The following is a 24,686-nucleotide window of genomic DNA, read 5'->3' on the forward strand; positions in this document are numbered from 1 at the left end:
TCTTTGGCAAACACCAGCTCCAGAGGGCACTTTAACCAGACAACAGGCAAGTTTCAGTTTGTCGTGCCATTAGTGCAGACTGAGAGCTAAAAGTTCTGCTATTAAGAAAAGCAAGAGACAGCAGATGTGCAAGAGTACAGTTGTGTATAGTTTGCCAAACGCTGTCAAACAAGTCTCACTGCTGCATCCAAGTCTTTTTTTATTACATTTGCATCACTGACATTTGCACTTGGGCATGCAGTGAAACGCTGCACTGCTGAGCCCAGCTGCCGTAACAGAGAAAGCAAACTCAGTAGGCTAACAGGGACAGATTATTAGAGTGCAGAGTAGAATGGATCACATTTCGATCAGCTTTATTTCAGTGATGCTGATCCATTTAAATATGCCGAGGCAGGCCTAAGACACTTTACATGTGTAGTGCATGATCCAATCCCTCTTCTTATGAGCCTGAGAAAGTACAGAGAAGAACTGTTCATGTTCAAAAGTTCATGTTTAAAGTGTACTGTTATAGAACGACTGCACATTATCCTGCTGAAATCATTGGTGGTCATGTTTTTCTGATCACTCTTGAAGTTCTTGGAGCTTCAAATCAATAGTCAGTCATTCCTTTCTACTCAGTCTGTCTCAGAATTGTTGCACAGACAGCTGGGAAAACCTCACAACAATTTTCAACTAATAAACAATATTTTTACTCCAGTATTTGTAGTCTCAGGGGAGAAGCTGCAAAGAGCAACAGTTCAAGAAGCTGCCAATAAATAAACTGGACAGAAACCTGTCCTGACACCTGTGTGGACTGTATGATCTGAGTAAATACAGCTCCAAAGTACGACTGTAGTATCAGTAATATACGGACTATATAAGGACTACAAGGGATTTCTGAAATCTTGTAAAGTACTGGATGGTTTACTCCTTCTGCTGTCTACAAATAAATTATTTATTCAAATAAAACTCTGAGAAGGGAAAATAACCATGTAGCTAAACGACTCACTACTTTTAGACATATTCAACCTTTTAAAGGGGCAAAAAAGTCAGAAAAGGTTAAAAAGCCACTGATTCAGACTTCATTAAGTTGGAAAATTTACATTTAATAACATGTTGTAGGCACTTTGAAAAGCTGAAGTCCAATAATAAGGCACTAAAACTAACAGAGGCGGCTGCAGCTGTGAAAAAACATACCTAACAAAAACAAGAATTCAAAGGAATTTGAAAGAAGAAGCCTGAATGTTAATAACACGTTTTTACGCTTAAAGTGCTCTCTGTAGTTGTCCTTTTGAAAATGTATGTCTGTACATATTATGCAATAATTGTGCAATCCCTTCCACATTATATAACTCGACTCGGGGTACTGCAGATAGCATCGTTTAAATAACAACGTACTTCATGCTCGCAGAAGTCTTTGTAGTTGTTCTTAAAAACACCTTCAAGTGCAAAAGCAGAATAAAAGAAATAGCACAATATAACGATAGAGCAGAATCTTTACACTAATTTGCTCTGCTTCCGGCCAGCGGGGGCAACAAAGGAGAGAGATTCTTGGGAAGTCTGTGGCGAGATATGAAACCACAGCGACCAAAGGCAGCTGGGGATTTTAGGACAGCAAAGGGCAGCGAGGGGTCAACGAGCGACATGATGCTCTCTAACAAAGAACAAGGTCTCCAGTACACACAGATACACACAAACACACACTCAGCTTTAAAGTTCAATATCTGGAGGGCAAAGTTATCTGGCCAAACACAAAGCTCCCCTCTCAAGCAGAACTTCTGACAAGAGCTCAAAACAAGCGCACCCAAAGGCTTAACAACAGGAAGTCCCTGAGAAAGTGCTGAGGACAGCAGCTCCCAAACAATCCTCCTCTTCATCTATCTGTGAGTGTGTGTGTGCGCGCGATGCGTCCTCCTCCTGTGTCTCTATGTGAGGATGACAGCATTGTAAAGGGTATTAGTGTTGTAATGAGCGTGACATTTTCAGACCCAGCCCGCTGAAGTGGCTCCAGTCGTGGCCTCCGCAGTCCACAGCCGACCTCTCCACTGAATTCAGACACATCGCACGCAGGAAATCCCCTCCGGTGATGAGGACAACGTGCTCATTGCTTTAGCTGGATGAATATCATCCGGTGTAGAGCCTCCAACCGCTGATTTTTTCAACATGATAGGAAAAGTTAAGTAGATAATTAGATGGGTGCAATTTACAGAGATGATTCAACCCAGTTTGAACTTTACAGCAACTAACCATAATGTCCTAGTTGATGGCATCCAAAGATGATTTCTGGCACTCATCTTTGCATCGTTTCCCAGCAAGCTTTATACTGAAAGTCCATCCATCCATCCAATGTCTTCCGCTTATCTGGGGCCGGGTCGTGGTCGATGCTGTGTTCGAAATGCCATACTACACTAGCAGTACGTACTGATTTTGCCAAAATGCAATATGCAGTATGCAAACAAAAGCAAATGTGCAGCATACCAAAAATACCCGGATGTCGTACTGATTTGGAAAAAATCTCAAGTATCCATCGGACCAGTCTACCTTGCCTACTGTACCCACAATGCAAAGCGCGGAAAAGCCAAAATGGCAGTGGAAATGGCAGAAGAGCAGAAGGGGGCGCTAGAGCTAAAGAAGCAGCTTTTTGCTATTGGCGGCCTATTGTTTACTTCACTTTCCAAAACAGGAAACTGGTGCCTGGCGTTGCATACTGCAATTTAAACAGCTCCGCACTACATACTGCCGCTAAACACAGTAAGCAGTATGTAGTATGTAGCATATAGTATGGCATTTCGAACACAGCAGTGGTGTTCGGTACAATGCCGGCATGCTGCACCAACTGGTCTTTCAATCTCACAATCCAATTTACCCTCACTTGTGAACAAGACTCTGAGATACTTGAACTCCTTCACTTGAGGCAGAGACTCACTACCCACCCACTATCCACCGCTTTTCTGGCAGAGAACCATGGCTCCAATGCCTGCTGAGAGTCCCAGCTTGATGAGGCCAACAGAACCACATTGTCTGCAAAGAGCAGAGATTAAATTCTGAGGTCCCCAAACTTGGAACCATCCTCACTTTGGCTGCGCCTTGAGATTTTGTCCATGAAAATCACCAACAGAATTGGTCTGACCAGATCTTTCATAAGAATTATGACTAATGTGAGTGCTTATATTAACTGGGCATGAAAATATGTTACTGCTTACTTGACCTCCGTACCCTGCACATGCAAAACTTGTGAGTGGTAGGTCTTTATATCAGAAGGCATATGGCCATGAACCAAGCTGCTGATGAGTTTAGGAGTGAGAAAGAGGTCAGTTTGAGTGTCGATATCTATATCTGCACTCAGCTTTTATGATTTAGTCTGTAGTGCTATACAAATGAACATTATTTTTCCAATACTCCAATTTGCTTGTGCTACTACCCAGTTTGCATCTTCATGGGCTCACTAGGCCAGACGCCAGCTATTCCAGGACCCCCACCACCCTGAGTATTCCCCAGAACAATTCCAGCACAGACAAACACAAAGATTTTCCATCCTCTAAACGCACCTTCTCAAAACCCTCCACTGGCTGGGATTCAAATCCAATCAGGCCCAGGATTCCCCATTCAGTGCGTAATACCTCAGCCACATTAATGGGCCACAGGGCCCGAGCTTAGCTATCTAACCAATGGAGCGGAGTGGCTAATTGTCCCTATTACCGAGGCATTAGGGAGAAGGAAGACGTGGGTGGAAAGAGGGGGATGCTGGGAAGTTTGTTAACACTCCACTGAGCTTCTTGATATGTTTAGGTTTAGGAGTGCTCAGCCACAGGTAATAGCAATCGAACTCATTTTACAACCAGGGAATGTGGGTAAGAGCCAGTTTGGGTCCATGTGTTGGCTGTATACATGACTGTGTTCCTGCTCTTTTAAGTGGCGGTGATTGGTTGAAACAAACACGCCACTAACACTCACCCACACACACATATCACAGGACAACACGGTGAAACATCTGATCCCCGCAGGCCAGAGCAAAAAATCAATAAGCTATTCGTCGAACATGAGCCACAGATAGCACACGATCGGAAACAGCTTTCAATCTGCACGACCAGCAAATCAACTCTCAGAGCAGCGATGGACCAAAGCGAGGCGTTCGGTCCTGAGAGAGAAGCTGCAGGCTCTCCTCCTGGAATGCTTTCAACATTTAAGCTTTTATCCGATGTTCACCCCGAGGATTTGTCTATTTCCGACTACTTTTCAACCTTTGCCTTTTTCATTTCAGCAAATGAGAAGCATGTGAATTAAGTGAACTGAAGTTTGTCTGTGAACCAGATGGCTACTTTACATATCTAAACATCTTAATGAACTCTTTGCTAACCCACTGCGCAGGCCTTCAAATAGACTATTCAAATGTTCAGTTTGGTAAAAACCCTGACTCAAGTTCAAAATGTTGGTAAATGCGTCCAACTTTTTGGGTTTAAAGATTCTTTATATGGCCATTTGCAATTATTTGAAAGGACAAGTGAAGACAGGAAATATTTGGAAGAGAGAGTAGGGATGATATGCAGCAGAGGGCCGAGGGTCGGAGCCTGCTGCAGCCTGCGTCAAACTTTTAAACCCAGTAGAAGCATTGTCCACAGACCAACACAGCACGACATCACAGCAGGTTTACAAAGTATTACAAACATGGTTTGTCTTTTCGTTGGGCACCGCTAAGGCTCAAGCTAAGGCTGCCTTCATACTGACCTTAGCAAAAACCTTGCAATGAATGCAATGTCATCCAAAAAGATGTCGTGCTGGCCAATCAAATACAGGAAAGTCACATGTCTGGTAGACAACTTTGTAACATGATTGAATATTTCTGTTAAAATTAATTTGAGAGATAACATGATTGTCATAAAATACTATCAAATGATATGACAAACTGTTGACCAGACACACATAATTTAGATTCCAGTAACTTAAAATCTGTCACAATTGAAATCCATATATGTGCCTCTGCTAGCTGTGAAAATCTGTAACAAACAGATTCCGATGGCGATGAGTTTGGCAGGGTATGAACAGATGGACAGAGTCTGGGCCGGACGATCTATTACTATAGTCTCAAAACCAGACGAGTCTATGAGTTCAGTCTTTAGATGTGTCGAAATCCAGGGGCTGCATCCTTCGAAGGACGTATTTGAAGGCCGATTGCTTTACAGCGGCATTCCCTTTTCGAAGGCTTCTTCAGATGTGGCCGACAAATGCGTCCACCTTGTCTGTAGCCATGACGGCTCCATCGGGTGCATCCTTTTGTGGCACAAACGTATCCCAGGATTCATTGAGCGCCAAATTCAAACGAGATGGTGGAGTTTCAAGTGGCAGAGGAATACACTTTTAAATGTAAAAGTTTTTGGTTTCAACTGGTCAAATGGCTAGTGATACAAATGTTAGCTAGTTAGCCGCTAGCTACCTGTTGCAAAAGGGCAGGAACAGCTGGTGAGGCAAAAAGGAAATCCTCTGTCGACCAGACCGCCTCATTTCAGTTTGGCCTCAGCAGTCTACACGCGCTACGAATGAGTCATCCTTTGTAGACTGCGTCCTTCGAAGGATGCAGCCCCTGGACGGTACAAACTGGACATTAGTTCTTGTTGCAGTTACATTTCTAACTGTGCTATTTGGTTTTAGTTTGGTCACTAAGAAATATTTGAGGTTCTTAATTAAAAGAAGGGTCAAACAAGAGAAGCAGATTCAAAACCCCAAAAAGGTTAGATTCATAAAAGATATTTGGACAAACAGGCTAAAATCTCTGCAGAGAACTCTTCTGGAGAGGTTGATAGGGACGGTCATTTTGAAATGAAGTGGGCGAGCTTGCCGAGTCTCATGAGCCACTTAGTACTGAGTAGCTTCTCCGCTGTTTTGGGAAAGAGAGAGAGAGAAAAGAGCGAGAGAGAAAGTGATTGCTAATCAAGCGAGCGAGAGCTGGGAGTAATTGGACAAAGCTGAAGTGCACTGTCACCAATTAGCATTTAAGACTGGAGAGCAGAGGCATAAATGCTGTTTAATTAGAGCCATTTTCACTTTTTCCTCTGCTTCATTAAGGGACGAGGAAAAATAGACGGGGAGGAGAGAGGGGTGGAGGTAATCGGGGAGAAACAGGAAGTAGAAACTAATTTTCTGACAGAACAGTCAGTATTTAATGTAATTTACTGTCTACCAATATTGTCCTCTGGATCATAAGAGCATTGGAGCCATTCATTGTTCAGTGATACACTGATAAACTCACCATCAGCTGATCGCTTTATTTTGGAGCATTTTTTGTTTTCTGTTGCATAATTTCAAACTATTAACCGTCCCCTTCTGCCCTTCGGCTTTCATTGTACATTTCAATTTTTGGATTTATTTATATTTCACTCACTGTCAAGTCCGATCATAAATGGACTCACGCAATTGTTCAGTCTGCAATGGAGGCAAGTTGAGCTCTAACATAAAGAGTTTTTATGTAACATATTTACTGGAAGGAAATGTAATTCTTCAATTAACTGCTAAACAGGAAAAATTGACACATTTCCTCTCATACTACAAATTATTGTTGTCCTTTTACAAATCTGACCCACAACACAAGCTTTGTCTTTCCCTAAAGCCTCAATTTGCCACAACATTATTAGATAATAGTATCAAAAGGTTAATCAGAATTTAGTTGCCAGGGGTGGATATATCTGAGAGAGGAAACAAAAAACATTGTCAATACTTTCAGTGTCACTCTTCAGTTTGCAGATGATAGTTGTTGGGTCTCTGCAAATAATACTACAGCCCCAGCCTCACTTGACTAGTATAACCTCTGCTAATAATTAATTATTCTGAAAGTTGTCTGTGTTCTAATCTTGTGCTTAGCTTGATTAAGAAACACAGAGGTCATGTGATATGAATCCCAAGTAATTTGGGGTGGTAATACTATTTAAGTTTTTTGTTTACTCTGCTCCATTTTTCTGCTTCTGTCAGGGTGGAGAGCTGTGGAAGCTACGTTACCAAGTATAAATAAATAGACTGCGTTTATACGTATAGCGCTATATAGCGATTTAATGTATATCTTTTCACTACTCTTTCGAAGCAAGACCGGACTTCATCTCATCTCTGTGCCTTCTGGCTACAGGCTTCCCTTCTCTCTCACTCACTCACTCACACACACACACACACACACACACACACACACACACACAATAGGAGTCATGACTCAGGATCTTTGGCACTCAGGCTCCGGACCACATCAGCACAGTGGAGCCATTAGAAATACACTCACCCACATATCGTCGCTGTCAGGCAGAAACCTCGTGACTCCTATTTCATCATTTAATTTTTTTTACAGAAATCAATGCTTTTGGTCTGCCTTTATGTCTGTATATATTATGACACATACAGGTAACTGATTATATAGGCAGGCACAATACCAACTGTGACAGTGTTTAATTATTTAAAGCTCCTGTCAGGAACTTTCAGTTTGTCTTGATTTTGGCGCCTCTCTCTCTCTTTGCTGATCTTGTCCTGGTCGCATGTAAGTTGTGTTTTCTGGTGAAAAATCTCCCCCTGCTTTCTTTTATCATTTAAACATACCACTCATCGTGAATCTTTGCAGTGAATATAAACAAAGGCTGTTTCGCCCACGTGCTGTTAATCTCCTGGTTTGACACCTACCCCGCGGCAGCAGTTACAGGCATTCAAAATATCTATAAAGAAATAATCAATCTTGTCACTGTTGGTCTTTTTTTACTTTTGTAGGTCATACAGATGCATCAGTATTGATTTCAATCTGTTTAAAAACACCAAAAAACTCCTCACAGGTGTTTTAAAAACACAGGGTTCTTCTTCATTTCCTGAAAAGTAATGATTTTGGAGATATGAGGATGTGAGGACAGCGACAATATGTAATGTAGCTCATTGGCCTGTCTCTCTGACAAAAACAAGAAGTATAAAAATACACATGTACCTGGATACCTAACGCAGTTTGGTCTTTTGTGGTCCATGTGTATATAAGCTTGGTCACGTCTTAATGATAGCAGTTTAAGTTGCTCTTTAATGGCGTATTGATTAGAGTTTATGCATTCCTACAGAATAATTTAAAGAAATTCCTTGAACATACCCTGAACATTTGAGTCCTTTCTATGCATTAATATAATAATATAATGAACAACTCATAATAAATAATCTGACTCTTGAAAATATAATCTTGAAGATTTCAGTTTCGTTGTCTTTGGCAGCACCTTATGGCGAAAAATGGTAATTATAGGAGTACACGTCCAACATATCCAGACGTCCACGGTTGGCTCCGGTTGTAACTCTTGATTTTCCTCGCTGACGGTCACTTTCCTTTTTAGACTGTTTGCTTCATCTGCACGTCGAGTTTGTTTCTTTTTCTTTGGATTTTCACTTATTGTTGAAGTTGTATCTGTGGTCATCGATCTTTTCTTTGTTTGTTCAGCCATAGTAGATTACTGTTTACTCGCAACACCTGCAGAGACCGGAAAAGCAGCCGTTTAGCTCCGCCTACCCTCACTGGCAGACCAACCACTGCTGGCTGAGGGAAAATGCGTCACTAGTTGGGCGCCGCTTGTGATTTTTTCCACAAATGTCGTCACAGACACCCAGTCTGTAATACTGTAAGTGCAAAGGCTTTCATCAGTGGGCCACAGGCTCAATCACCATTGTGTGAACTCATTCGGTGATAGATAGTGACTTAGCATTTAAGATTATATCTTTAATAAGCTGTAGGCCTATTCATTTTACTTTTGATCATTGAATACATATAGGTTAAAGTAAAAATGTTTACTTTAAGCCGCATAATTGATGAAGAACGCAAGCAATGGTAAACAGTTACCTATTTAAATAACAACCAGCTGACACAGAGGGACATTATCCCACTGCAGTCTCGTTCTCAACACCTGAAAAAAGTGGGTCCAACTAATTTTCCCTTTGGATCCAAGTGGCTCCACTGTGGCTCTTTATCTGATTACTATTCCCCTTTCTATATAAACTAACTGCTGACTTTCACATATGAACTCCAGACAATATCTGTAGAATCAAGTTTTACTCTGTTTGGTTTATGCAAGAAAAGCTGAAGAAGGGAAATAGTCCTATATGGTAACTGTTTTTATATTGATATCAATACAACATGTATATGGGCTTGTGTGCAATATCAATGCAAATATATGGCGAGCAGAAAACAGTATAAAGCAGATACAGTGTGTGCAACGTCCGTGATATTATCAACACGCCTGCTCGCTCTCTGTGAATGCTCTGGTTAATTACCTGTTCGGTTCACACATCTGCTCTTTTTTAAGCTAAAAGAGGCTGAGCAGCTTTGGAGATATCTGTTTGATTCTGTGTTAGAGCCTTTTTGCTGTGTGGCAAAACTACCGTTACGTAAGGAACGGACCTGAATACCTTTTCCAGCCATGAAAAAAACACATGCAATCTACATTATATAACAGGGGGAGTAAATAAACCGACAACAAACGCAAAGCAGTGGTAGCACATAACCTTTTTCACTGAGAGTACGTTTCAGTGCAGAAGGAGCAGTGACTAACACAAAAACATACAAACACACACACACAGGCAACGGCGAGTTCTCCCGGCAAATCTGTCCCCTAATGATGACATCATCCCTCCACGCTGGCCTAAAGGTCGCTGATGTCCGGAAGCCGGCCCTGGGCACAGAGATGGCTCACTTCCTCACATGGCTTCACAGTGACAACACACAAGAATGAACACAGATTGAGGAGGACACACACGTATAGAACAACACACACAGATGGATACACACACAGACAAACACACACTTGTCTGGTGTCGTAGCTGAGTGGCAGAATCTTGCCTGGAGACAGCAGACTTCATTCCAGACTCCCTCCCAAAAACACTCTCATTATATCCACCGCCTGTCTGCATGATGAGCTGTAACATAAACGTCTCTCTGCATGGACAAAAAATGGACTGCTTTGTCTGGCCTGACTTGATGCATAAGGAAGCAGAGATGGCAGCCATTTTTAAGGTTTCTCCTACCCTCATTAATCATAAGGGCTTGAGTTGACCCTCTCTGCTTTCTTTCCTGTTATCTCTGAACATTAATGGAGAACCAGAAAGTAGGAGTGAAGTTTTGCTGAAGTTGAAACTTTTGTTAACTTGGGCAGAAGGATCTTTAGGAAGTGCTGCCACAGGCATAACGTCTGTATACAGATTCTGCACAGAAATGTAGAATCTGCAGGCGCAGGACTGGTAGTAATGACGAATCACGCATCATTGGTTATATGCAAGACAAACAGTCCATGTGAAGAGGAAAAGGGTCGGAACGCAACCTGCCGTAATGCTATCCCAGCTCCCATTGGCGGTCATCCGACCATCGGACCAACTGCCATCGTCTCCGGACCGGGACTGTTTATTTACCGTTTTGACACACGCATCTATCTTAACCTGCGCAGCTTTTTTGTCTTTGTGGTAGTGATTTGGGGGTCCAAAAAACTTGTTGTAAATCATCACACGTGATCGTCAGCCAATCAAACCTGTTACTCAGATAAACATTGTGACTGACCCAGTGGGTGTGTGTGAATACAGATACCGGCTGAAGAGCCAGCCGACAGGAGAGTTACAGAGACACAGCGGGAGAAAATAAGTGAGTTAGGGAAAAGTAGACATGGCGTGCTCTAAAATGAGAGCAGTTGAGAAAACCAAGCTTTTAAGACTGGACAGACTCGTATATGTGCCGTGACCGTGGCGATTATTAAACGCGGACATTGTCTGACACTGTCACTCCGTTTGTCTCTGTTAACAGAGACTCCAGGCTGCTGTTTAGTTCAGACACTTTATTGATAAACCTGAGAGTTACACAGAGCTACATCAGGCTTCATCATCATGACCAGTTTTCCTCTAATGTCCGCAGTTCTGTTCTTATATGTACCGGTATGTGTCCTCTCTCTCTCCCCCTCGCTCTCTCCAGCAGTCCGTCAGTGTACAGTGCGTTTAAATATTATTTATTTCATAGTCATTGCCTGTTTTAAAACTCACCAAGAGAAAAAGTCTAACTGCAACTGCTTTTTGGCAAAACATAAAATAAAGTTTGGCAAAGAAAAACTATAAAGTGAATCCTCCTATTATAGTCAAATGTTGATAACTCTGTCAGGAGGCAGAGAGAGAGCAGCTTCAGTGAAGAGGTAAAGCTGTCTCTCTCTTTCATTTGATTTCTGCATGGACAACATTATACTACCATGTGAATATGGCTCTTTAAATCCTGCGAGAATATGAAGTACTGAGTTCTGTGTAAAAGTTATAATAAGCATTGTTGTAAAAACTATTTAGCCTAATTGTATTTTCTTTACTTGATTTGACAGACGTTCAAAATGTATAAATGTATGGGACTGAATCATAACACAGGTCAGACATTATGATGTCCCGGACGTTTGCTTGAGAAAAAATTCTCTAACTCGACCTCTCTCAAGTTTAATTGAGTAGCCCTGGTTTAGACGATGCATATCTGCATGCAAGATCAGCTAAGCTAGAGTCGGTCGTCTCTCAATCGGAAGGTTGGGGGTTCGATCACTGCCTGCTAAGTGTCGTTGGGCAAGACACCAAATTGGTCTGAAGACTAAAAAAGCGCTATATAAGTACAACCCATTTACCATTCCATTCAACAATCTGTTCTTGGACGCCGAATCTCAACTCCAACTCCATTTTCGCTTCTCAAGTTGCTAATTGGACTGTGTGTGCACGGAACAGGAAGTCTAAACCAGAAGTCATTTATCGCTAACCGCTGGCTACACTGGAGGCCCTGAAAAGGCCCTGTCGCTCCACGAGGCTATATCATCATCAGAAGATAGCCAGTGGGCTCCGAGATTGCCACAGGCCTAACGACCTCTCTCCATTAACTTTGGATGTGATAGGGCCATCTGAGAAATTAGCTTAAGCTCTGTTTGTCTTTGGGGTCATGATTTATTGATGTGTTAGCTTGTAATAAAATGAACTTCATAAAAAGTATCTATATATAAATGTCCCTCTGATATGGCATACCTTGGCTTGTGTTTGTTAGTGTCATTTTTATATTGGACAGTATTGATTTTGACGTTAAAGGTTTAGTCAGATGAGATTCATTCAGCTTATTTTCTTTGTGCCATTTGAGCAAATAAGTGGGATAAAAAGGAAGCTTCAACATCATTTTGTGTACATGAATATATTTTAGTGTAAAGGCAGTTCAGGTTGAGACCAAGTACAGTTTTAAATCTTCCAAGTTTTCCTTGTTTATCCAGTTTTCCCTCTTAATCCAGCCCTGTTGATGACTTGACTCTTGACAACATTCTAATTCATTGCAAAATATTTGTTATGTTTCTATAGCATACAATCTGGCCTTCAGTATCCTTGTTATGTTGTCAAGCAGATGTGGAATATCGCCAAAGATGCTGTGGCTGAAGTAATCTGCCTGAGGCTGCTGCCACCTACTGTAACTGAGAGTTCAGGTTATGGCCCGGTTGTGAAAGGAGCCGGTGGGAGGTGAACCGCTGAGCAGCAGAGGAGCAGAGACACAGAACATACAGTAAATATGACAGTCAGGAAAAACATACCTGAAGAAAGTGACAAAGAACTGCACCAGGTCCATGATGCTGTTGTGCTGAGAGAAGGCAATCTGTTGGAAAGGGAAAAAACTGTAAGAGAAGATATACAGATAAAAAAACTGTGGTCCCAATGAGAAACAATTTAAATGGTAATTTTCCATTTATAACTCAACTTTTTTCAATACTGCTTATGAATAACCTCAGACAGGAAAATTGCGCAGCATGATTCCTTTGAGACTGACATGACATCTTTCAAAGTTACAAATCCTCAAGTTGAAATGTTTGGCATTTTGCTTGATTGTTTGACTTGAGAACTAGACCTATAGAAAGTTAGGTTAGAGGCAGCCCGTTCTTATTCCATTATGAAAACACTAAGGCTTGTCACGCCTCGCTGGCGACTTATACAAACACACAGTAAAAAAGTAGGGTTGTCAAAATGTTCAATACTTGAATACTTGTCGATACCACATGTACAATCTTTTTTTTTTGTGTCTGATAGAACCAAAATGTACCAACGCTTTAGAAGAACAACAGTCCTCGAGCAGAGACAGCAGCTGTGGTCGAGCGAGTTAATTTAAATAAAGTAAGTAAAACGGTTACGCTCTAAACAGCAAACTAACTTACTACTCCTCCGTACAACCCCACAGGAAGGTACAGGGTTTGTTTTTATAGGCCCAAGTCGTGCTTCATCCTGCCGTCTGTGTGTGTCTCTCTGCTCCACCCGACCGTCACACCTGGGGCTCTTATACAGCAACGACACAGCAGATTGTTCTCAGTCACAGAGTGAGCTCCAGACCACTGCCCAGTGATTGATGCCCAGAAATGTCCCAAACAGCAGAATAATAAGAGAAATAGGAATACAAAACGAAGCAATCGTTTTTTTTTCATTAGTATTGTATCAGAGTTTGAAGTTCTGTTATCTTGACAACCCATTAGAGTGATGAATATCGGGGGTGGCAGGCAGTGGGAGGGTCAAACAATGCAGGACTTTTGGGAAATTGGGTTGAGTCTCAGTGAAACTAAGAGAGAGATAAGATAAGAGTAAGTCATGATTTTTTTCCTTCACCTAACCAAGCACAATAGTGGTGGATCGTCTAAAAAATCTTTGGGTCTGCAGTCTACATTTCTAACCTGACGATTTTGAATGACACATGACATTCGAGGCGGCGACCTATATTGAGGAAGTGTAGTTTAGCGAGCTCCCTGGCCTCCGCCAGATGACACGTTTCATGTAGTCTGGCGGAGGTTTTCCAGGGCCCATTGGAGAAGCGGATAGCGTCCTCCACAGAGCAAAATTGCCTTTTTTTCCTACCATAATGGCATTAGCTCTCCAGAATAGCATGATCGGACTGAGATTGAAAATCAGCAAACTGGCTCTACAGATGCTACCCTTAAAACCTGCTCAAGAAAACCTTCATATAATGCTAAAGAACACCTCAAACAGATGCTGAAGAATACCACAAAACACATGCTGAAGGATACCTTAAAAAAGATGCTATACAGAACCCTAAAACAGATGCTAAGTACAAATTCAGGTCATCCTAACACTTCCAGATTACTTTTAACTTGTAACAGGACTTTATTCTTTATCTGTAGCATATATTTTGCAATCAAAAGCCTCTGACAATACATATATTCCATAAAGTTTAGCAGCCCTTACGCAACCTTGCTCTCCCCAGCATGTTATAGAGCATCATGTGAAACTGATGCAATAACTGTGGATGAACATCTTTCTCACCTGAGGCCAATGTTCAGACCTCTTACGTAAGGCCAACTATTTTATTTCTGCCAAGTCCATTCCCACATGTTCTCCATCTCCGTCTCTGCCCCCTCAGTAAGAATACAATGCGAGCCACCACCCATATGGTCTGTGGGGTATTTATACGATTGGCCCGTGAGGAAACACTTCCGACCTTTTGTGCTCTGCAGTATTTTGCAGCACTTTGCTCAGTTGCACTCGGACAGACCTGCTGGATGGTACAGAACCACTAAATCCACTGACTGCACCATCCATCATCATGCTCTCTGTGCTGGGATGCTGGTGCAGTGTGTGGCCAACGGTCCTGAATCACACAGCTGGTACATGTTGACTCAGACATCCCTCGGCTTTCTTTTAAAGGGTCAATTCTCCAGAATTACAAAAATAGGATTTTTTGTTTTGCCATGTACTTCTTGTAGCATTCTCAGTCACGCAGACAGTTTTTGGTTTGAAGAGCAAAGATTCCATCACTGGCCCCACACTAGAGGAGAATTGGGTCGGATTGGCCTCTCTGACAATCCCAGGGCTGTTCGTGATTCGAGACTGGTCCAAAGAGTTCATGTGCTTAAATTATCCTGTCGTGTGAACGGTTTACAGATAAAATATTTATGTTACCAATTTGGAAACCAAATCAGAGTCTCCCCAATATTTTGTTGTAAAATCCTGTGGTGAGAAAGGGGCAGAGAACACTAAGACACCCCTGTGCTCAGAACCTGAACACCGTGCAGTCAGCTGACCGTATCTCTAGCTGCACGTCTAACTTGGATCCATGGCTAAGGGAAGCAATACTTGCTCTTAGCTGTTACACCCAGTGCCCCCTACAGGCCTGGAGCACTTCCTTTGCGCTGGTTGGGTTTGCAGCGTTTATCTTTTGCATGTGTTTTCTGGGTTTGTGTGTATCTGTATTTGCAGTGTGTTTGATGTTAATGCATTCGTTTCAGCCTTTTGCAGCACATTTATTTGCATTTGCAGTTTCTGTCGTTGCATGTTGTTTTTTAATATGCATCGTTTCTGAATTTGCAGCTTGTGTCTTCTGATGGAAACTGTTTGGGCCGTTGCAGTGCGGTTACCCTTGTCAGCCGCCGTACGTATCCGCCAAAGGTATTCGTTTTGGATGCAAGTGAACTGTACCTTTAAATGGAACATATGTTTCTCAACCATAGAGATAAAGAATTGGATTTATTTCCTGGGTCTGATAAGTGAAGCCAATGTGGAAGTATCTTCAAGCTGCATTTTATCTGATGTCCAGCTGGGCTTGACTTCTCAGTTTGCAAAGTCTAGTTCTTATGATAAAACAATTCAACCTCTCATTTGATTTGCTACTTAGCAAACATTCCCGGATGAGTTCATGGACTCGATTGGTGGTTTCAAGTCTGTTTCAAAACAGCATGACGTCTGTTTGGTTAATTATGGTTCCATTCTATGAAGCAAGACACTCCAGGGAGTCATTTTATCGTTGGTTTAAACCATGTCTTGTCGCTGGCCAAAGTTATCATCCCAATTAGTATCACAGTTACTAATACTTGGAGATGCACCTTGCATACCAAACCAGGGCTTAAGTTAGCTGATGGTCTAGCATTTGCAAACACCTCATTTCTCTCCAGCTTCACCATCTCAACCAAAAATGGTAACTGCTTGCTCCATAAAAACAACATGGCAATACACAAAAGGTCAAACTCAAGGCTTCCAGTCGCTACTTCATAAACCAATGGGTGACATCATGGTGGTAACATCCCCTTCTTTTATAAAGTCTAGGTTGGAAGCTAACAACAGGAATGTACACCATAAAAAAATACAGATTATTTTTAATGGATATTCACAAGATACACACCGCACCATATGTTGCACCAGTAAAATGATAAAAAGTAAAGAGTTCAACACATTTCCTCTTCTTTCATCAGCATACACACCCACACAGTCCTATCATCTCTCACCTTATCTCATTCTTCAAAATAAAACTCTGCAATCCGTCTTCATCAACAGCCATGTGTGTTTACTGTCTCTGCACGCCTGTTTGAGTGCGTCTCATCCTGCTGCTGCTGCTGCTGCTGCAGAGCAAAGTTTTGGCCTCCAGCGGTGAAAACCTCCTGAAAAGCCATTGTTGTCCACGTTTTAACTGCCTCATGTTAAGAGGATTATTTATTACAGACATGATTGATTTTCCATTCAGTCTTCTGCCCTGTAGGAGCCAAACAGAGCAAAGTTTCTGTTGGAAGGCTCACAGCCTCCTGATGTCTCAGTTGGTGGAGGATGCATACGGCAGAACAAGGTATTTCTAGGACAAAGCCAAAACCGGGCAGTTAAATGTTAAGTCCCGCAGGAGCATTTCCTAAACTAACTTCCTCATACCAACGTGTTCATACAAGAAAAACATAAAGAACATAGAGCAAGTGGTTAACCATGTGATACGGGATTAGTTTATGTTAAGGCATAAGTTTAAGAAAAGCTTTTTGTTTAAGGTTTACCATAAAATTTGGTGTATAAGATCCACTTTTAATCCTTTTTTTTCATCTAAAAAGTGGCCTGCGTCCTATACACCTGTACGAACAATATTCCAGTTTAAAATGCAGAGTAGTATGCTATCGTGTTACAGTATTTTACCCAGACGATGGCACTATAATCTAGCTGAAGTTGTCAGTTGTTAAGTGGTGACGCCACACCTCCACATTAAACTGTTTCCCGGTCCAAGCCACTACAACGTCTCCTATTTCCTTGCTATTTTGTGTTTTCCTCGCTGTTTTAAGCTAACTTGATTGGTGCTGACGCATTGTCACGGACATGCACACGACAGTGGTAACCCAGTCTTCTGAGAGAAAGCCATGTTTGTTCACTCATCCACATACTATCTATATAATGCTATGTTTTAAAAAATATGTTCTCGGCCCAGCTGGTTGGGCAGATGGTTGTTCATCAGTGTCTCTGTTTCTGCCTACTAAAAAAGTTTTCCTTGCCACTGTGCAAAGCGAATGAACATGGTGGATTAAGTGTGGTCCCTGTAAAGATTGTTGGGTAACGTTACTTTTAAAAGTAACTTGTTACAGTACTGCATTACCTACTGAGAAAAGTAATGCGTTACATTACTTCTGTGTTACCAGAAATTAAACCCCCTTTGCGACTTGTTAAATTAGTCTAATGTTTGTCTACCTTAGACTCCATAACCTAGTTTAAAGGCCACAATCTGTAACTCTGCAGCATAGTAACAGGAATGACAGACCTAATGTAACCTTTACAGCTCTTTATTATGCTAACAATCTGAGAGTGAACTGGACAGAGGCGTACAGTATTCGGCACAGCTGTTTCAATGATAACAATACAACACAGGCTCTTAGTCCTACCAGTCTTGTGGAGCTGTGTTTAGCTGCAGATGCTTCTTCACATTTGAAGTAGAGCTTTTCACAGCTGACGAGCACTTATTCTCCAGGCACAACTTACACCGTGATGTTGCTCCCTTTCACCCAAAAATTCTAAATAATGTGAATATTTCCACAAAGTAAATGTTGTCCTCTCGGTCGCCATGCTAGCTGAATTTCTAGCTACACATAGACACTGACACAGCTGTGTTTACCTTCCGCTTGTACGACGATACCTGCCAAGAAGGAGGAGAGAAACAGAAACAGTGCTTCGGGGATTTTCTGTTTTGTGGAGACAAAGGGAGAAGGGAATAGGGAATATTTTTCCAGTAATTACTTGAACTTCAGAAGTAACACGTTAAGTTACTCGTGGCAACAAAAAAGTAATCCAAGTACTCTAACAGATTACTTAGTAACATGTTACCCCTAACACTGTCTGTAAATAATATTGCAAAGAGTATGGTATGGACCCTCACTAGAAGTGTCATGAGGTGCCTTCTGTTATAATTTGGCTCTATATGAATATCATCTGATTGAAGGTTAATGTGTTAGAAGAAAAGATATGCTATGATTAGAATGAATGTCTTTGTCTTTGGTGTAATAATTTTAGGATCAAATACGTTTTCTAACAATAAGGCTGCTATTAAATTTCAAATATTTCTCAGTGATCTGTTAGAGAAGAATCAACTCTGTCAGGCAAATCTGCCCTCTTCTCTTCATTTACATTTATACATGGAGAGGTGTCACACACAGTATATACTCCATTATAATTGGCTTTAAAGAAAGACTCAAAGCCTTGCCTTTTCCTTTGTGATTCTCTAAGACAGCATGAAAGTGCAAATTAGCATGTGACATCATCCGATCCGCGCGACAGGTGGACCAAAAAAAAAATGTCCTTTTTAAAAACCTGTAAAGCCCCCTGAGCAGCTCAGAGCTAAAAGCGACTATAAAGAAGAAAACAGTGATCACAGGAATCACAATACATTTGACAGCAATATAACTCAAGCATGTTCAACAGGGGGATACCTTTAAATGGCTCTAATAGCCTGAAAGCCTGTTTCTTTGTCTTTGGAGAATCCTCGGAGACTAGTTGGGAGGGGAAGAGAGAAAGAAATGGGGCAGAATGGGCTTAAGAGGTTTACCGGCATCAGCGCAGCAGGTAAAATGGCCTGACTGTGAAAAAGCTGCAGAAAAGCTGATTTGAGTCCGCGGGGACGCAGCATTAATACAGGCATCAGGGAGAAAAGAGCCTGGCTCTGCATTCAGGCTTCCAATGCAGCAATTTACATCATTATCCCCTGACAATATAAAAAGGTATTATGGATGAACACACACTCTAACACAGAGAAAACACACACACATATAGTGTGAGAAATAGGATACACATTTACCCAAAACACTAATGCAACAATTAACTAGGCACCGAAACACACATTTGATTTGTGAGACAAACTGAACATTATACTTAATATCGTAAAAAAACACTTTAAATATTCTTACTCATTTATCACTCACACACACACACACACTAACTCCAGCCAACAGCCATTATTTCAATTTACAACAACTGCAGTCGTTAAACACAACTCTAATCAATAAGCTGTTTAGACCACACCCCTTTCCTCCTGATCCACACCACTGCAGAGCTGCACACACAAAACACACATAGCAAAACAAACTATTATTAAATGATGTCTCTCCACAGACTGTAATTATTTTTTTCATTAAAAGCAGCGCAGATCATAACTGTTGCATTAAGATGAGCAAACAGCATAAAGCATAAACAACAAGCTGATAATAAAGTTCCATGAAGCCAATCATTACCTGGTGAGGTTCATGAACAAGAGTTACCCCTTTACATACAGTCCTGTTGTATTCACATTGTTATACATCAACTACAGTCACTTTTATATCGCTAGGCAAGAGGGTTGCTTCACATCTGTTTGCAGTGTGTTCTTTAGAGTGATTCAGCCCAAACAGTGTTTTTTGATTTCACTTGTTTATTTTCCCGTTTACTTGATAAGTGCAACAAGCGAGATTCTGGCATCACATGGTGCAAATATGCATCTTGATTTTGTGTGTCATAGCGTTGCACACAATTTGCTTTACTTTGATGTGAACACAGACGCATTTTACGAATGTAATAAACCAAGGCTAAGATTCGCTCAGAATGGATTGCGGCCGCTGATAGCAACATAAATTGCGCATCATTTGCACCGTAATCTGCTCCGTCTCAAGGTCCGATTCACACAGCAAACTGCACTGATGATATTCAAGCGCAAACACGCCCATGACGTTTGGCAGATCCGTGCAGTTTGCTCTTGTTGTGCGTCTGGTTGTGGAGAAGAGCTGTCTGCACCTCCGCTCTCTGCTGCGCGGTGCTGCGCTCTCATGTATTAACTGAGCTCCACACTGAAGGAGCTCAACTCTCAGACAACAATGAGCAGGGAGAAGAGGGGGCAGCTCGTTTAACAGTTTACTGTACAGTCCAGACTCGACAGGTGTTCAGTAGTTTAACTGTCTGTAATGCAGCATAATTTCCTAAACACATTTGTTCAGATACAGTATAATCTATGTCATGCATAACAGCTCCAGACCTCCGAACACGTGGACATAGTATGTGCCAGGGTTGAGCCTCTGACAGCCCCAGGCCGGTTGATCTCCCAATTATAATGATAATGCCATAGTATTGTTTACATACTGTATTAACAGATATTTTAATCATATTTTTGTCACACAAATGGAGGAATTGTTTTGATGATCGCTGGAAACTCAGAGCGTGACGGCCCTTATAATACTGCGCCGCAGTTACCTACAGCTCTCTGCAGACGGTAACGCTGTGGTGCAGTAGCACTGGTGTTTGTGAATTTGCAATGAGGTATATTTGCATAGAAAGGGGACACATTTGCACCAGAGCAGAGAGATGCTGTTTGCTCTGCAGCACAGTTTGGGGTGCATTTCACCCTGTGCGCGTGCTTCGAGAATTAGGCGGTGCATTTTGTCTCATTTGCAGGCCAGGTTTGGCGCCAAAGCTGCACAATCCTTTCGTGAATTAGGCCCCAAGTGTGTAATGTAGAGATTGTAGCATCTGCAGCACAGTTTGATGACTGTTTCTGTTGACACAGAGTTGGTTCTGATAGAAAAGCCAACTAAAGGAAATACAGCAGGGAGGAAAAGGTTCGGAAAAATAACTTCAGAAGGGAATTCTCTTCCGCACAGACCCAAATAAACGCTGAAATAACCAACATGTTATTGCACACAACAAAATCAGCTGTTTTTCTTTCCAATAGAATCTAATTGTTTTGAGATCAGGGGTCAACTGACTGTTCAGGGGGAATATATATTTTTAATCTTGAAGCAGGAACTGGAATTACCACAGGAGAGAGTGAGAGTGGGGGAAAGGGACCAAGGGAAGAGACAGAAGCCAAAGATGAGAGGAACAAGAATGACGTAAAGAGGACTCCAAGGACCCTGGCTCTACAGTCCAGTCATTACTGAAGGCCTGCGGTGGCCCTCTGGGGACAAACTCAAGAGCTGTGACAGCAGAGGGCTGCCTTTTATTTCCCTAACCCTGAACCAAGGGCTGCTTGTTAAAACCTGGAATGAAAGAAAGTGTCTGGCTAATCAATAGAGGAAGAGGGAGGAAGCGGAGGGGAAGAGCAGGGGAAGTGTGACACAGGTGAAAGAGAGATGAAAAGGAGAGAAGAGGCTGAAGGAGGAGATAAATGGAGGAGTGGGGGATGATGAGAGGAAGGCAGGAGACAGGATGATGCAGGGCGAAGATAAAGCAGCAGGAATCTGTCCATTTACTCCTCTCACTTCGTCCTCATCAGGGCTGCAGGCTGCTCGTATATATACTGAGGAGACGGCAGGAAGACAAGCCTGGAAACCAGTTCATCACTGTGACAAGTCTCACTCATGCTACAGCAGCTTAAACCTTTGAACTCTGCAGTGATGCTTCGCCTGGTCATATATTGCTATTTTTGCCTCCCATAAGGTGCAGCGACCTCTCATTCCTCTAACCACACCTCACATTACAGTTGGCTGTGGTCAGCTGTGTCTGTTATCCTTGTGTAGTAAGGGAACCAAGCATAGACTGTATAAAAAGATGGACGACATGACAGCTCCCTAAAAGTGAAGCCAAAACCCCTCTAGCGCCCCCTGCTGACTGGCTGCAGTATAGGTCATAAAGCCTGCCTCCTCCATGTTAACAGATGGGACATGAGTCAAACTATAAAATCAAAATACACACCAAATAAACGTTTCTCAAACATGGTTTCTGTCATTATAGTTAGTTCTTATCATGCTGATTGACGTCCAAGTGTTCATTTTTCTGACAAGTTTATTTTTAATTAGTTATTTGATGCTTTAAAAATGATGATTGACAGCTCTGTTGACAAATACGGCTCCTGCAGCCGATCTGTTCCTGATTAGCAGAGTAGAGGAGGAACGGCGAGAGGAGACGTAACTAAAACAATCACTACAGTCTTTGACGTTTACATACCTGTGAACCTTAACCTCAGACCAACACAAGAAGCTGTTCTGCTGTTAACATGCTGGCGTGTGGGATCCTTGCTGTGTTTTTCTGTAAGTTAAGTGTGTGCTTTGGTTAGCGGAAGTGGCTACTCTACTGCACAACTGTGGCTCCAAATGACGTCACCATCACAAGATGGCAGCGCCCATTATGGGGGCTATATGGCTTCAAGTTAGTACAATGAGAGCAGATGGAGACGCATCATCCATCTTTATATACGGTCATTGGAAGCGAGTCAGACTTGTGAGCCAATGTTGCACTGTCTGCGCTGTCTGGTGGAGGAAAAGGAGAACAAATCTACTACCCTTTCTTAAATGATTACAGTCAAAGTGATTCAGACAAAAGACTTAGACAAATGTGAGAAACGAGATAAATTCAAAAACAGCAGAAAAGAAGAGTAAGCGGAAAGTGAAAAACAGCATCTTCCTTGTAAAGAAAGCATGCAGGTTTAAAATAGCAGGTTAACATCAGCATGTTACATGTGAAATTCCCAGGGACAGGAATGTGTTTACCACACACTCTTCCTCTGTATTTACATATTCATGAGGACCTAATGACCAAAGTGAGGCAGTTGCCGAGTGCCGCCTCCACCTACATGCTATGCAAATGAGTCCGGGCTCTGCCATATGTGTGCACTTGTTAGGAGGGCTCACAGATGTAGCTCCTCTTAACAGGTGCTTAAGACCCATTTCTGCTTCAGTCTGCAGCTCAGACAGCAGGAACACAACACGATATCCTCCAACAACAGTCACAACGCCTTTCCATTTGTCACTTAGTCTGATTTCCATTTGCTTTCTGTTCACTGTTCGACGTCAATCATTTTGTCATTTAAAATGATATCACTCACTTTTCAATCACCATTAGCAACTCGCACACATCTTATAAAATTGTCAAGTGATATTTTGATAACTGTAAATAACAAAGTGGCTGGTTGTAAATCATCCTTCTGAAAGATTGTTGTGTGAGTGTTCATAAAATACTTGTGCAGTATATTTCTGATTAATATCATGACATATGACAGCCGGCCGTGATTATCGACAAATTTGAACAGTGATTGTGATACCTGATACGCCCCGATGTTAAGGCTTTATTTAAAATTCAAAAAACTGTTTTTTGGGTGATCCAAAGCTTTTGCACGCTCCAACTCCAAAGTGTCAAATTATCTCAGCGCCGTCTATAACAGTGTTTCCCAACCTTTTTTCATTGTAGCCCCCTCCTGCTTGTCTCTAAAAAAGGCTGAGCCCCTCTAGCCCGCGCGCACGAACACCAAAACAATAAAGGGATTCATTCCAAATCTTTATTGGCAAAAACTAACACCAATCAGCCGATAGTTCACAGAGGTGTGGCCTACAAAGTAGGTACTATATTTGAATGAGGACCAAAATTTTTTATTTTTTAATAGTTGAACAGAGTTTTGATGATCAAGTGCTTTTTTTAATGATTACGTTCAACATGTGCAAATCCAATGTTGACAATCTCAGTGCACACAAAGCACCTCCAGCGATCTTTTTAAGGGCGGCCCAGACCCAAGGTTGGGAACCACTGGTCTACAGCATAGTAGTCTGTATAAGAATAAGTTGAAGCTGTATAATATGGAATCATAAAAACATATTCTTTGATGAAGTTATTTTTTTAAGAAAGCAACCTACTGAGTAGCTTTGCATTGTCATATTGGTGAAGTCTCGAGCTGAAATCTCACGCGAGACTTCTCCGTGAGCGAGACTTGGTTACAGACAACAACAGAGAGCATAAGGTAAAGTAGCATGGCTGCCACAGTGTTGTCACACACTTATTATAACGATCTGAGCCTGTCAGTAACAAAAACAAGCGCTTTTAGTGGCTGTATATCGGCGTATGCCCCGTGCCCCGTTTAGTTACATTGTATCTCATTTTGCGGCTGCCGGCCGGTGCTCCCTCCCTGAAGACTGGATCGATTTCAATAACTGTTGTCTCCACTATAGTCACTTACACACACAAAAAAAATAAGTTGAAAAACCCAGAAGTTAACCTCTAGGGTGTAAAGACATTTACACAACACAACAGTTTATGTAATGTGAACTTTAACTACATGCATAACTATAGAAGTTTATTGGTCAAACATTCTTTCGCTCAGGTTTTAAAAAAGGATATGCCAAGGTAATAAATGTGATGTTATGACATTAATCAGCAATTCAGCTGATTAAATACAGAGTGACATAAAGGTCAAGAAGATTTTTCAGTTAGCTGAATAATGTTGCCTGCAGTTGTATTTTATGTTCTGTGCGCATATGAAAAAAAAAATGTGATGCAAGTATCTAAATTTGTGAATGTGTACAAAAAAATGTCCTCACACATTCAAGTTTGTTAATCAGTTTTGTTCTCACAGAAACGATTTGCAAATGTGTAAAGAGTTTTTGTAGCTGTAGAAACTATGTGTGTATGTGGACTTCTGAGTCTGAGTTGCGCACACACATACTGTATTTCCTATGTGCATGTGTGAACCCTGAAGTTACAAGCTCTGAGCTACAAGCACGAAC

At 41.8% G+C, this 24,686-nt stretch overlaps 1 protein-coding gene across 1 annotated transcript in view; it reads right to left on the reverse strand.

Annotated features, from left to right (window-relative positions):
- atrnl1a (attractin-like 1a) overlaps positions 1 to 24,686 on the reverse strand; it is a 312,150-nt gene that overhangs the window by 121,638 nt on the left and 165,826 nt on the right. Inside the window, exon 26 of the mRNA XM_069659074.1 lies at positions 12,537 to 12,598. Within this exon, the coding sequence (XP_069515175.1) occupies positions 12,537 to 12,598 (62 nt within the window). The remainder of the gene's footprint in view (positions 1 to 12,536; positions 12,599 to 24,686) is intronic.

This window comes from Semicossyphus pulcher, unplaced genomic scaffold (genome assembly GCF_022749685.1).
Source record: "Semicossyphus pulcher isolate SPU_LCO1_2020_fin unplaced genomic scaffold, fSemPul1.0.p SCAF_12, whole genome shotgun sequence".
Lineage (NCBI taxonomy): Eukaryota > Metazoa > Chordata > Actinopteri > Labriformes > Labridae > Semicossyphus > Semicossyphus pulcher.